The sequence below is a fragment of the Oreochromis niloticus genome, linkage group LG17 (genome assembly GCF_001858045.2).
Source record: "Oreochromis niloticus isolate F11D_XX linkage group LG17, O_niloticus_UMD_NMBU, whole genome shotgun sequence".
Taxonomy (NCBI): Eukaryota; Metazoa; Chordata; class Actinopteri; order Cichliformes; family Cichlidae; genus Oreochromis; species Oreochromis niloticus.
This window is the reverse complement of record NC_031981.2, coordinates 10354338-10369434: the sequence shown is the minus strand read 5'-3', so window position 1 is coordinate 10369434 and position 15097 is coordinate 10354338. Positions and strand designations below refer to the sequence as shown.

Here is a 15097-nt window from a genome sequence, read left to right as displayed (position 1 = left end):
ATGGAATGAGCTTAAATGTAGTTTGTACAAAGCTTGGCTAGGTATTTAGTAACCAAATGACTGAATATTTGGGACTGCATTTTGTCGTCAGTATTTTACACTCTTATACTTCTACTTACTTGAAAAGAAGTGTGTGGATGAAAATTGTAAGATGACCCACTTGAAATCTGTGTCTCTCTATTGCAGGGTGGTTCCGCCTCCAACCTGAACATGAACCTGTATGCTACTAAGAAAACAGCAGCTGAAGGCATGCTGGACATTGCTTTGTTCCTGGCTAACATTACACACATGAAGACAGTCATTGAACAGGGTGCAGGCTACAGGTACAATATATGTGCATATGAAGAAGGCAAAACCGTAACTGTTTACCTGTGAGCTGTTCCTCCATGATCGCATTTATGTATGCCAAAAATATTATCTATTCACTATCCTTGTTTTTGCATTGCATTTCCTTTTTGTTCCTAGGTATTACGCCGCTGTTCTGACGCTCATTTCCTTCTCCCTGGCTCTTCAGATAGTGGCTGGAATCCTGATCATCATAATCGGTAGGCATTATAGATCTAGGCTAGACTCAGAAATCCATCTTCCATGTTTTTAACCCATCATATTAACACACTAATTCACTGACACTTGTTTGTAGTCAAATACAGCTAGTGCAGGTTTAAAGGTAGTGGCCTTAGGTATAAAATCCATAAGCCATCTAATGCATTTTATATGCAAGAACTACAGAAACATGATGGTTCCCTGCACTTTATGCTCTCGTTTTGTTGCTATTTTTGGTATGTGTTTGTATATGTGCATTGCAGCCCGGCGAGACCTCAACGAAGAAGCCAACCAGAAGCGCCTGGACAGCCTGAACAACACCCTAACCATCACCATCTTCCTCGTCTTTGTCACCAACATCTTCATCACTGTCTTCGGGATGGAACGCACTGGCCTCTTTGCCAGGATGCATTTCTGACTGTGTAACGTAGGCAATGGTTCTAGGTGGTCACACAAGCACACAATCATAACACATACCAGTGTAACATATTGTCCAACTCACTAACTAATCAACTATATTACTATTGTATTGTTTAATTCAGTATGGATGGATTGAGCCAGTGAACCAACTAGATGTGTGTGTGTGTCTCTGTTTTTCTGTCTGCATGGTTGTGTTCTGGTTATCTGTGTGTGTGTGTGCAATGTGTCCATTTTCCATTTGTGTGTATGTGTGAGTGCAGCTCGACTGGAGCTGACCCGCCTCCCTTCTTGTCAGCGGTGCTTGAACTTCTTGAATAATCTAATTACCGGCATCATCTGCCTCACTTTCCTTATCAACATTATTAAATCGGCCTTCGGGACACAACGCAGCTGCTTGCTGCGATGGCTATTTCAGCGCTTTATCCTATGAGACAGATTAAGCAGACAAATGTATGCACATTGATAAACATAAACATTTGATTAATGTTGCTGATGAAATGTTGAACTTTGCACACACCAAATTTGGCCACAAAGTAGTCCCCTTTAACATTCATTCATCCACAGCCACTGAACAAACAGCTATTACTGTAGCATAACATATGTGATTAGCTAGCTGCTTGAGCTGTTTGTTCAGTAGCTGTGGATGAATGAATGTTTTTAAAAGTATACACACTTTATAGTCAAAGATTGCTTCAGCATTCAGTCTTAGAGCTAAGTGGAAGCAAGCTCTCAGTCATGCCAGTAAAGTTAAGTTGATTTTTAAATATACTCATTAGCTTTCTTGCTAGCAGTGAGCAGCTTCTCTTCGAAGGAGCAGGGCTAACTTTTCCCTCCTGCGCAGTGTTTGAGCTCTATCCTTTACTGCTTGCCATTATAAAACACACAGATTTATGGTATATATATTTTTTAAAAAGCTGCTTGCACAGACTATATATAAAAAGTGGGTGTAAAAAACCTAAGTGACTTATTGGTTAGTCAAAAATAAGATGAGATCAGAAAGTGGAGCACTAAGATGCTAGCCAATGCGAGCAAGTTTGGCTAGCTAGCTGGTTCTGTAAACCCAGCCTTTTTTCAAATTTTTCCTTTGACCGATAATTTACTGATGGTCACGGACCGCTCTCTAAGACTGAGATCTTATTCATTCGACCCTAACTTGTCACACTTTCAAAATGGAGACAAATGACGTCAGTGGGTTGCTGTTATGTCAAAGCTCAGTAGAGCCCAAATTTTGTTACCAGGACATAAATTGGGCATTTTACAGTTTTTCTCGATTGCTAAAACACATTTCTTGAAACTACGCCTCATATCCGCACAACAGTAAACACAAATCCATAACATCTCACTCAATTCCCCAAACATCCTATTTCCAGGTCAAAATGAAGCTCTACACCCAAAACTATTCACTCCTGCTGAAAAACCGAACTTTGCCCTCAGACATCAAACACAAGCCCTCAAAAACACACACACTACAACAGAGTTTTGCACACTGGTACAATTAATTCAAAACAATAGTTCCAAAACAATTAGGTTGCTTATGGTTCTCCCCTTCAAAACCCTTGTCACATGATAAACACAAAAGACGCAACCAATGTATGTACAGTGGCACATTGTCATTCATGTACTATACAGTACAACACACACCAGAAACATTATCCCACCACAGCATCTTGTCTTTGGTCTGGGTCAGGCCAGAGAATCTCATCCACATCACAGGCTATATTGGCCCCAGCCAGGCAGCGGGGGTAAAATCCTCTTGCATGCCTGATCCACCCCTGGCATGCATCTACTGATATGTCTAGGCAGGCCTCTTCCATGGCCTGAAGGAGGTGAACACGGACATAAGGTTCTCGGTCATACACTTTCCACCGCCATGCCGAAAATAACTCCTCTATCGGGTTTAGAAAGGGGGAGTATGCAGGCAGAAAGATATTAGAAAACCTTGGGTTATTGGTAAACCAGTCACGAACCAGAGCAGCGCGATGGAAGCTGACGTTATCCCACACAACAACGTAGTGAGGCTGCTCTGGCTGTGCTGGTTCCCTGTAGTCCAGCTGGAACATAATGTTGTCTTAAACCATCAAGAAAAGCAAGGAGAAGCATAGTGTTATAGGGTCCTAGTACGGCATGGCGGTGGAGTACCCCTCGTTGGCTGATGGCTGCGCACATAGTGACATTCCCCCCACGCTGACCAGGGACATTTACAATAGCCCGATGGCCAATTATGTTCCTCCCCCTTTTCCTTCTTTTGGTCAGGTTAAAACCTGCCTCATCCACAAAGATCATTTCATGGGGAACAGGCCGTCCTTCAGTCTCAAAGATTCTCTGCAAAACACATAACACAGTAGAGTCAATCGGTACCCTGAACCAAAGTTCAAGAGTGCTGAAATGGCAGCATAAACTGCCATGCTGTGATGGTACACAATACCTTATACAGTATCAAAACTCATACCTGAACATATTCCACACGTTGGTTTTTCACTCTGTCAGAGTTTCGTTCGAAAGGGACTCGGTATGCCTGTTTCATCCGGAATTGATTCTTTCGGAGGATGCGGTCAATTGTGGAGAGGCTGATGGCATTTATGCCTCGAAAAAGATGATCATCCTCAATCACTCTCCTTTGAATCTCTTGCAGGCGGATTACATTATTTGCAATTACCATGTTTACAAGTTCCCTCTCTTGCTCCTCCGACAAAAGCCTTAACCTGCCTCCACCAGGTGGTCGTCTCTGTGTCCTACAAAAATAGAAGCACTCATTACTGTAACTGTCACACATTCATTTTACAGGAAAATAATGGAAACATACTGAAACTCAAGACACATAAATTCAGTAACTTAAACGTTACTGTACAAAGCAGTCTTACTGCAAGTACACCTACCTGTTTTCCTCCCTGAAGGTTCTGATGATGGAGGCAACAGTGAAGCGACTCAAATTTGGTTGTACTCGTTGCCCAGCCTCCCTCATAGTCATCCCATGGACAAGGACATGGTCAACTAAAGTGGCTCGAATTTCATCCGAGACTGACTGTCTTCGTGCCCTTGCTCTTCCCCTTCCTTGTCGCCGTCGTTCTCCACCTCCACCTCCTTCACCACCTCCTCCTCCTCCTCTTTCACCACGTCCTCTTTCTCCACCACGTCCTCCTCTTTCACCACGTCCTCTTTCTCCACCACGTCCTCTTCCTTTGCATCTCTTTGGATCCATTGTTTCAAACCTGAATGAGCTGACTTTGGCCCTTTTATCTATCCATCGCAGGTTCTGATTGGTGTGTGCTAAATTTTGACTCCTAGTGTTTCCACCTGGTTAATTGTGTGCTAATTGGGCTCAAGCTATGCTGACTTAAGTTAACATTATTGCATGCTAGTGCTTTCTACATGACTACATGGTGTAAGCACTGTAAAATGTAGGGATTTGTGTGTAGAGTTTTGCAGTACCAGTTCACCAAATTTGAGTCATGTGTCAAAGCAGGGAATAGTGTTTATAGTTCAGGGAAATGGGTGAGCTTTTTGACCAATAGCGTTTATGGTTTTGAAATTTTAGTTTAGAGGCCTGGTTATAGTGTTTAAGCAATCGAGAAAAACTGTAACAAGGAAGTCTGTACTTTCTGAGCTAGCCTCACAGTGCTAATTTCTCCACGGGGCACAACACAGAGGTTGCTCATCAATCCATACTTTGGTTTAATCCTGTTCAGTTTTTATGTTTTATAGTGAAATCTGAACCAGTCAAACTCACACAGACTACAAAGAGGATGGAGGGCAGCACGAGTGATGAGCCAACAATATTGCTGTTTTTTGGATTACTGAACGTTTGTATGTATGGGGTAACTGTGAGAGTGGTGGTTGTGTTTGAAATGTTTGAAATTGTGTGTTTGTGTGTCTGTCTGTGTGCATGTGCGTGCATGTTGCAGCCCGCAGGGACCTTAACGTGGTGTCCAATCAGAAACGACTCGACTACCTGAACAACGTTGCTACAGGCGTCATCTTCGCCACCACAGTGATTAACTTCTTCATCAGCTTCTTCGGCTCCAAGAGGACCGGATTCTTCCGCTGGCTGTTGGCTCGACTCCACTTTTGAGACACGCAAAACTATGAAAATATATCCAAGTCATGCACAGACCCACCAACATGCTTTGCAGCAGTATTTAATCTGAACAGTAGCATGACACATTGGCCTAAGAGGCTTCAGTTCACATTCTGACAAAGTTAGAAAACAATCCCATGTGTTCAAACATTGCATCTTAATTCCTAGTCAGACACTTGTCAAATTTCTCACACTGTAATCAAACTAAAATATTTTAACTTTAACCAACTGTCATTTAAACATGCATGGTTTTATTTGCTCCAATGACATGCTTGTGCAAATATTGTACTTTTTTATTGTAGATGTCTCTACTTTTTCTGTGCATTTTACATGTATTCTTCCCTTGTTTTATGTGCCTAATCGGTAAAAGTGTAAAACTTGTTTTGATTTTAAATATACATCTTATTTTAAAACATGTTTGACATCAGTAAAAATAGAAAACAAAACATGAAATGGATAAATATCTTTGTGAATAAAAAGCTAAATAAAACGAGTGATTAAAAAGAAAGCTATACTTGGCTTATTGTATTTTTACTGAACATTGTTATTTTGTATCTATACTATTTTTTTGGCAGATTAAAAGAAATATATAAGGCATCTTGGTCAAAAGAAATGTGTCATCATCTGGTCTCATGCCTGTTTTTCTCCATTGTGTTTGTGTGCGTGTGTGTGCGACACAGGCCGTCGGGACCTGAACAATTCCACTCTACAAAGGCGTCTGGACTACCTGAACAACATAACCACCATTATAGTCTTCATCACCTCAGGCATCAATTTGTTCATCAGTACCTTTGCCATGAAGAGCACTGGATACTTCCCGTGGCTTATGATGCGCATTCACTGATATACACACGCACATGTGTAAACTACTGCACTTTTAGAGTTGCGCCACCATAAAAGCATGCTTGCAACAGCTTAAAATGTACGTTTGTTCATACCAGAGAGCTTTTCATGCAGGTTTTGGGCATTTCATGGGTAACTGACTGCGCACACATCCATTTTAACAGATTTGTATGCATTCCTTACATGTAACATGTATAGTCCCCAGTTTGTTGAGCTCTAACTCTAGCAGAACGCACAAGACTCATTCTTCTTTGTCATGTTTCTAAACAGTGAAATCAAAATATGTGAAAACAATTTCCCTCTCAGTGACTTACACTTAGGATCACACTTTATTTGAATGCAATAAAAGCTCTAATGTACTGTTTGGGCTCTTTTTTTTCACACTGCCTTCATCTAATGGGGCCAGCGAGTGACCAGACAGGGGAAATGGACATTTCCAGATGTTATCAGATATGCAAAACAGGTTTATGGAGCTTTCTTAAGAAGAAAATAAAGTCTGATTTTATGTGTGCAATACTAGCACTGCAATAAAGGCAGATGTTTCTTGGTTTTAGTAACTTTTTCCAGGAAAAGGTGACCGGGAGCTATCTTCTTCTTGCCCTTATTCTTCTTGTTTCAGTTCTTCCCTTTAGGAGCAGATCATCTGCTTCCATATTACCCTATACCTTGCACACTCCTCTCTCTATCAGCTTTTTGCATGTCTTTCACCACATCTATGAATTTTCTTTGTGGTATACCTCTTTCTCCTGCCTGGCAGCTCCATGTTAAAGATCCTTTGCCTAATATAGCCAAGACATCTCCTCTGCACATTTCCAAAGCATCTCTAACTTTTGTCCAGACCGCTCAACTTGAGCTGTCCCTCTGATATAGTCATGTCTAATTTTGTCCACCCTGGTCACTCCCAAGGCACCCGAATATCTTCTGCTCTGCTACCTCCAGCTCCACCTCCTGTCTTTTTGTAAATCCCATTGTCTCCAAACAATAGTTCCCTTTCACTCTTGCTGCTATCCTTCTGTCACAAGTCACCCCAACAGTCACCATCCACTCCACCCTGGTTGCTCTCACTTCTTCACCTCTTTTGTGCATTGTCCATTGCTTTGGTAGGTTGACCACAGGGTTTTAAACTCATCTATCATTCCCCAGAAATTACATTATTTGCAAGACTCTCCAGAAGTTGGCTGCAGCTCAGCCGAGCTGGTAATGGACAGAAGATGAGATGAGAAAGTGAGACAGGAGGTGGTGGAAATGGGAGTACAGTATACAAAAAGAAGAACGACAGTAAGATGGTTTGCTCCCAGAGTAGGCTGTTTAATTTACTGGCTATCAAAAGAAAATTGAAAGGGAGAATATGGACTGATTTTGAAATGGCCCAGATTCAGGTGAAGTCAGAGGTGCTAGTAGATCATTGTTGTCTTCTTGTAAGGACTGTCCACACTAATGGAGTCAACTTTCAAGTAAGCCTGATTAATGATGTAAAAAGGTGTAATTTCAGGAAAAAGCATAATGGTGCCTGCAACTCAAATGATAGTAAATATCGTAGGAGTAATAAGGCAAAATGCCTCAAAGTCACTCCTGATGGTGAAAAATGACAACTGCTATCTAAAACTGCTTTCTAAAGTATCTGATATCTGAATTGCAAAACTTTGGGGGCGCCTTTGCACTGTGCAAAGGCATCCAATGATGTCGTGGAGAACAGAAATATGGAAAATGTGACAGAAGCAAGGCTCAAGTTGCTGGAATCACGGAGGGCAGTGCTCCTCATCGAGGTAAGAGAGCAGCCAGCAGAGCTGTCAACGATACTCTTTACCTTTTTAGGATAAATAAACTGTTTTTGCAACAGTTTAAAAAACTGAAATTAGTTTTTGGCACCATAAGTCTGCAGCCTATAGATTAATAACCAATCTCAAAATACTTGATGATCAGTCAGGCTGACAGTTTGCACAGTGTGTGCAGTGTCTGATCATTTCAGTTAGTGATTTTCTACAGGAATTTTTTGCTGTATCACTGTTTTAGTCAGTTCAAGTGTGAATCTGCAGTGACACCATCTTTTAAACAATTATGTTGGTCAGTTCAACAAGAACGCCTCTTTCATTTGACTGTACACGTGCTACGCATCCGGCATAAAATCGTTGCCAAATAAAGCAGATGATTTGAAGAAGAAGGTGGTCAGCTTGGCTTTGGCAACTTTGGCAGGAGCTACCGTTATTGAAATCTTCCCCTTCTGAATATCATTTTTGATGCTATTAGTTACAATGTAAATGTAGTCATGCTTTAAAATGTTTGGGTTTTTTAAAACCAAAATCATCCTGTGATTTATCTGCCTGCATGACTTCACCCATCCTGTCTATACTCCATATGGACACAACTACTACAAGATTTGTATCGCAGAGTCCTGACACAGCAGTGATGTGACAAGTTTCCCCTCTGCAATTATCCCACTAGACAGGAAAGCCTGGCTTAAGAACGTAACATCAGAAATAAAAGAATTAGAAAAGACTAAATCCAGGGATGTGTAGGCATAGCACTGGTTTATCCCTGGAGTTCGGTTTATTTTTTATGCTTGAGTTACTCATATGTCAGTGTTAACCTAACAAAGAAAAACAAAACACACACACACACACACACACACAAAACATTCAACACAAGGACTGGACTGAAAAACATTTTATTGCTCAAGACCACTTTTAAAAATTCCTAAGAAAGTCTGGCTCTTTAGAAGTAAACTATGAAGAAATTAGGGGTTGTTATGCAAAAATAAATAAATAAATAATTAAAAAAAAACAAAAACTATTTCCTTCGGAGACTGCGCATTAACTGATGGATGATGAAATGGGAAATGAAACTACACGCCTAATATGAAAAAGCTGCATTTTGTTTTAAACCTCAACGCTACATTTGGGCAGGTAAGCTTTGACATTTTTTTTATCTTGTGTAATTTTTTTTAAAACACTCCGCAAAGATAGCTGAAATGCCGACGTGATAAGGTCAAAACTGGGCGAGGTACGACGGCAGAAAAGTGAACCCATCTTCGACGTTGTTTCCGCGTAGAGCTGAGCTCTTACGGTCTCTGATAAAGTTAGAAATATAGATTTCTTTTATGCTCTTCTTCTTTTTTTTGCAACTAATATAGTTAGGTCATGGTTGTGAACAAACGTCCACACAACGTCGTATTTTCGACGTACACAGCCTGGTATTAGCGATAGTGCCAAACGCTAATCCGCAGTCAGTCAACTTCTACAAATCTCAGAGTTTTGTGGTTGTGCTTTATGAATGTGTGTGTGTGCAGTAAGTCACAAGCAGAACACTTTGCTAAAGCTAGTACGATAGGCAAAGAGCAGCAAACTTATTTTTTAAAAACTGTTTGTCTTTTAATAACATGTAACTTTGACTTTATGGGACTTTCCACATCTCCACTATGGGATAAGTTAGTTCCGTATTTTACCAACATAGACTAGAATAGGCTGCTACTTGCTTTGATTTTGTTCTTAAAGTTTCAATGGAGAAATAATGAATGTGCATATAAGCATATCTTACAACTTCCAACATCTTTTACTGGTTGTGACCCTATTTCTATTTATGTCTTACATCAATCTCTTTTTTCTGATCTTCCACGAATAACCTGTTTCAAGCAGAGATAATCCTCAAATGAAATATCAAAACAAAACAAACCACATTTAGAATCTGATAATACCAGATGTATCACTTATACACGCACTGGCCACTTCATTAGTTACACATAACTGGGCTGGGTTAGCAACAATGCTCAGGTAGGCTATGGCGTTTAAATGATGCTCAGTTGGCATTAAGGTGCCCGAAGTGTGACAAGAAAATATCCCCCACACCATTATCCAGCCATCATCAGCCTGAGCTTGATGCAAGGCAGGATGGATTCATGTCTTCATGTTGTATACACCAAACTCTGACCCAAACATCGGAACATCGCAGCAAAAATCAAGACTCATCAGACCAAGAAACATCTTCCAATCTTCTGTTGTTCAAGTTTGATGAGCATATGTGAATGGCAGCCCAGTTTCCCATTCTTTGTAGATGGGAGTAACGCCTAGTGTGGTCTTCTGCTGCTGTAGCCCATCTGCTACAGGGTTCAAGATGCTCTTCCACGTGCCTTGGCTGTGTAGCCATTGTATAGCATCAACAAGGCGTTATCACCCAGAAAACTGGCATCCTCAGGATATTTCCTCTTTTTCAGACCATTCTCTGTAAACCCTAGAGATGGTTGTGCAGGAAAATCTCAGCAGATCAGCTGTTTGTAAAATACTCAGACCAACCCTTCTGCTACCAACAACCATACCACATTCAAAGTCACTTAAATCACCTTTAATTTTCATTCTGATGCTCAGTTTGAACTTCAGCAGCTCATCTTGCTTCAGCTCATATGTTGTTTTCAGTTATGTTTTCACTAAAGTAAAATATTAGATCAAACAGATTAATCTCAGCATTGCTAGGCGTATATATGTATAAGTTTTACTGGGTAAAACCTTGAAAGACACTTTTTTATATACAATTCAATTTTTTGTCTATTTGAAATTCTAAGTCATCTTCATTCTTTGTCTGTTTGTTTTTTAGTCATGGCCTCAGCCAGCAGCTTGCTGTGTGAGGAACAGTTCCTCTGTTCAATCTGCCTTAACACATTTACTGATCCTGTCACTACTCCATGTGGACACAACTACTGCAAGACTTGTATCACAGAGTACTGGGACAGCAGTGATGTAACGCAATGTCCCCTTTGCAAGAAGAGGTTCCGCCGCAGACCTCAGCTACAGGTCAACACAGAGTTCAGAGATATGATGGAGTGTTTCAGCAGCATGAGAGTAAAGGATGGAGAGGTTCTTGCTAAACCGGGGGAGGTGTCCTGTGATGTCTGTATCGGACCAAAGCGAAAGGCCCACAAGACCTGCCTGGTGTGTTTGACCTCATATTGCCAGGCTGACCTGGAGCCTCATCAGAGAGTTGCAAGCCTAAAGAAGCACAAGCTGATCGACCCCGTATCAAACCTGAAGGACAGGGTGTGTCAGAAGCATGACAAGATGTTGGAGCTCTTCTGCTGCACAGATCAGGTGTGTATTTGTTTCATGTGCTTGAAAGATGACCACGTGACACACGTAACCATCCCCTCCGAACGTGCTTTCAGAGAGGGGAAAGCCCGGCTTGAGAGCTTAACATCAGAAATGAAAGAAATGGAAAAGACCAAATCCAGTCATGTGAAGGAAGCCAAACGCTTGGCTCAGCAAAACAAGGATGAGTCAGAACGAGAGCTAGCAGATATTGCTGAGGTTTTAGAAGCTCTGGTGGCCTCTCTGCTAAAAAACCAGGACGAGCTAATTAAGCTAATCCAAGAGAAGCACAAAGCAGTAGAAACACAAGCTGAAACCTACATAGCTCTGCTGGAAGAAGAAGTAGTCGAGTTAGGAAGGGGGATAGCTGAACTGGAAGAGTATTTACAGACAGAAGACCATCTCCATTTCCTGCACAGCTGCTCAACCCTCCACTACGTTGCATTCAATAAGGACGTATTGAAACCTCTGTCCCACGGTGAGCCTCCTTTTACAGACAGCCTTTCTAAAATGAGTCAACAGATATATTTGGGGATGGTGAAGAAGTACAGTGCTCAGATAGAAAAGATGCTCAGTAAAGAAGTGGGCATGCTTGTTCATGACCTCAATTCGTCTGATGGCTGTGATGCTGCTGAACAGGCTGCTACAGCAGAACCACTAATGAGAGATGATTTTATTGAAGGAGAAGGGATATCAAGAGAATTTGATTTTGAAGAGGAGTGGAGACCACCTCGGGACAAGCTAATGATGATCCAGCAGTGCAATTCGATGAATCTAACCTTTGATCCCCACGTAGCCCATCCAATACTCAAGGTGTACGAGGGTGGCAGAAAACTAACACTTGATTTACATTTACGACCTTACTCTCCTCTTTTTGACCGACCATTTTTAAAACAACCCTATGTCCTTGCGACTGAAGGATTCTCCTCAGGCAGGTTCTACTATGAGGTTTGTGTCAGCAAGAGTAAAGTCTGGACTTTGGGAGTGGTCAAAGAGTCTGTGAACAAGCACATGGGTTTTCCTCCCACCCCCGAAGATGGAGCCTGGACATTAAGCGCACGGTACACTGGATGGGATGTGCAATATTTTGCCTGTGATTCCAAGATTCTTTTTTCGCATGTGAGACAGATACCCCAAACAGTTGGTGTGTTTGTCGATTACGAGAAAGGAGAGGTCTCGTTCTATGACGTGGATGCCAGAACCCTGATATACTCCTTCACAGGATGTGCCTTCACTGAGAACCCATCAACATTAAAAGCTCTTCTGTATTATCTGCTTGGCTTTCCTTTAAGTAACAGGTGCAAGCTGTATCCTATTTTTGGAATCTTTCCGATAGGTAATAATTTTGCCAACCAAATATCCATCACAACTTAACTGTGGACCTCACAACTTAAAGTGCCACGTGTCATTAAGTTGTTATCACTGAGGGAGAGGCTACGTGCTTTTGAATACATAGTGCTAAACATGTTCTGCAGCCAACACCTCATAACAATTTAGAAGCAGCAGACGCAGTAGTATGACATAGTACAGGAGGACAGATTCATGTACAAAGTAGTTATAAGCATAAATGGTTGCATTACCTGTATTTAGCCAGTAGGTAGCACCGTTGTTTAACCATTGTGCTGATGTGCTGCCTTAGAAATAAAGGGCCTGGAGGGTGGCATCATGGGAAATTAACTGCATTTATAGTCAAAAATCCTTATATACATATTTTATGCACAGTTTTGGACTCATTGTCTACAATTTTGCTTTTGACATTGCTGACTGTCAACATTTTTGCTGTCTTGTTTAATTCAGTCAATAATTTTACTTTACTTTTCAACTTATCATTAATGCATCTAAAAGCAGAGCTGAAGGTTCTGAGTTTTCTGTGCAGAGTTTACATGTTCTTCCAGTGAGTGTGTGGGTTTCCTGATGGACTGACGACCTCTCCGAAGTATAACCTCTGCCTTTACAGCTGGGAGCATTTATGAAAATGACTAGATGGATTTACAAAATGCCAAAAACCATCATCTGACGACAAGCTGGTTTTTTTTGTTTGTTTGTTTTTTTGTATGTTGTATTATACTGCTATTAAAAATGTATTTCTTAGAAATTTCTTCTGGGGCCTCTTTTTTTCTGTAACTTCAGATTATATTCACCTATGCTGTTTTTATGAATGCCCAACACATGGAGAATGTTAAAAAAAAAACAACTTTAAAAATACTCACAGTTGAAGTTTGTAAACACAGTTTACAAAACCGTGTTGGTCCACCTCTCTCAGGGGGAACTTTAGCCAGCAGACTATTTATACCTTAGTTGTCTGACTGACTGGCGCCGAGGGAACTTGGACACTGTAAATGTGTGTCTGTGTGCATGTGTACTTGCTTAGCATCTAGTTGGAAATATTTCTTTAGGATCAGGTGTTAATCGTGCATTAGAGAAACAGATAATGCAATACACTGACTGGTTACCTTTTGCCTGCAGAACTGACTTAATTCTTGGTGGCATACATTCAAAAAGGCGCTGTAAACTTTAATCAGAGGTTTGGGTCCATATTCTGACCCTAACATCTGAGTGTCAGAGCAGAAATGAAGATGCTGAGCTAACAGTAGTGGCAAGCAGTGTGGCCTTCTGCTGCCTTAGCCCATCTGCTTCAAGCATTCAGAGATGCTCTTCTGCACACCTTTTTTTTGTAATGTTAGCCTGAAGCAATCTGGCCATTGTCATTTGACCTCCAGCATTAACAAGGCATTTTTACCTAAACAACTTCTCCTATCTTGATATTTTCTCCTTTTTGAGCCAATCTCTGTAAACCCTAAAGATGGTTGTGTTTAAAAGTTTCTAGTAGATCAACAGTTTGTGAAATACAACCATGCCACATTCAAAGTCGCTTGTCTTCCTGATTCGTATGCTTAGTTTGAACTTTATCTAAAAGCCTCAATGATTTGCTGCCAATGTGATTTACTGATTAGATATTTGAACAAGCAGTTGAAGTGGTCCATCTAATGAAGTGGCCAGTGAATGTAGATCTAGAAGATGAGGACAACCTTATGGGAAATCTGCAAACATACTGTATGCGTCCTGTATTCCAGTCATTTACTCATCAAGCAGCTAGCTCCAGGAGTGCCATAAATCTGAAGTATAACTTATGAGCATCACACTAAAAAGCTGACAGGCCCATTCACTAAAAGCACAGAAATAAATTTGTAAAATTGATCTTACTACAAATCAAATGTGCTGACTGTCGTATGGTATGGAATAAAGAATAACTCAAGACTGACGTAGCTACATTTTTTTGTTGAGAATTTTGTTAAAACATAAAAGTACTGTAAAGTTTTATGATGAATCTGGCTATTACTGATCTAAAGGAACTAAGGTTTTCATCCAAATGGCCTTCTCACATTCCAGTTAAAAAAAGTACTCATCCTCAAATCCATCATCTGATAAAATCAATAAAGATCCATTACTGTGGAGGAAGAAAATTACATGGCCAAAGGTTTACATTATAAATCCTATGTGACAAATAGGATAAAGGTTAACTTTAGTGGTATTGCTTTCTGGCAATAAGGTCACAGATAAATCCTTGTGCCGTCCTTTTAATGGTCGAGCATTTTTTCTCATCTTAATATAGATTATTTATGTTTTGGGGGGTTTTTGACCTGCAGTAAAGAACATCAATACGGGGCAGCGGTTAATAACATTAGTTACATTTGTGTTTTACAAGTCAGAGGGGCTATTTGTTCTGTCAACAAAAGAACAAGTGATCAGCTTGAGTCAGTGTATTAGGTAGTTAACTAATCATATCACATTTATTTTTAAGTCACATTTAACACCTGTACAGACAAATAAGGTATAACACTTTACTGTTTTTTAAGAGTAAGTTCACGCTCCACATGGACAGAAGATAAATGAAAGGACAAGCCTGAACCCTTGACCACTACAACAACAGGATCTGGTGGCTCTGTTGGCATGGTTTGCGGCCATCGAGAGAAGAGTGAGTGTAAATTAACACTGCTGATTTGTTGAGGATGATAATGATATGACTCATGCGCTATGGCCTTCACAGTCACCAGATCTCACTCCAGTTGAACACTTATATGAGAGTCTGGACTAACGTGTTAGACTGCACTTTCCACCAGCATCATGAAAACATGAATCGGGG

The 15097-nt window shown here is 40.7% G+C and overlaps 3 protein-coding genes across 10 annotated transcripts in view; 2 read left to right on the top strand and 1 right to left on the bottom strand.

Annotated features, from left to right (window-relative positions):
• LOC100698217 (ninjurin-2) overlaps positions 1–6241 on the top strand; it is a 37078-nt gene extending 30837 nt beyond the window's left edge. Inside the window, exons 2-6 of one of the 7 annotated variants that reach the window (XR_003214600.1) lie at positions 187–323; positions 466–545; positions 807–970; positions 1224–1413; positions 4866–5004. Coding sequence is in view for 6 of the 7 variants with exons in the window: in XM_025899767.1 (XP_025755552.1) it covers positions 187–323; positions 466–545; positions 1224–1393 (387 nt within the window). In the remaining variant the exon portion in view is untranslated. Of the gene's footprint in view, positions 1–186; positions 324–465; positions 546–806; positions 987–1223; positions 1414–4865; positions 5610–5718 lie in introns of those variants that run through there. The other 6 variants (XM_025899772.1, XM_025899767.1, XM_025899771.1 and 3 more) reach the window with 6 other exon arrangements.
• On the bottom strand, positions 2219–4810 carry LOC109195274 (uncharacterized). Of its 2 annotated transcripts, none has more exons than XR_002056955.2 (3): positions 3840–4806; positions 3407–3695; positions 2219–3224 (listed from the first exon to the last, which is right to left on the bottom strand). XR_002056955.2 is itself a non-coding variant. In XM_019347255.2 (3 exons), the coding sequence occupies exons 1-3, from the start codon at positions 4160–4162 to the stop codon at positions 2956–2958; spliced, it is 936 nt and encodes a 311-aa protein (XP_019202800.1). In that variant the 5' UTR covers positions 4163–4810; the 3' UTR covers positions 2219–2955. The 2 variants fall into 2 exon arrangements, 1 of the variants encoding a protein (XP_019202800.1); XM_019347255.2 differs by having other exon boundaries at positions 2219–3285; positions 3413–3695; positions 3840–4810.
• A 2428-nt stretch (positions 6242–8669) lies between the features above and the next one.
• Positions 8670–13052, top strand: LOC100690282 (E3 ubiquitin-protein ligase TRIM39). Its single transcript, XM_003445021.5, has 2 exons — positions 8670–8784; positions 10466–13052. The coding sequence occupies exon 2, from the start codon at positions 10468–10470 to the stop codon at positions 12325–12327; it is 1860 nt and encodes a 619-aa protein (XP_003445069.1). The 5' UTR covers positions 8670–8784; positions 10466–10467; the 3' UTR covers positions 12328–13052.
• The last annotated feature ends 2045 nt before the right edge of the window (positions 13053–15097 follow it).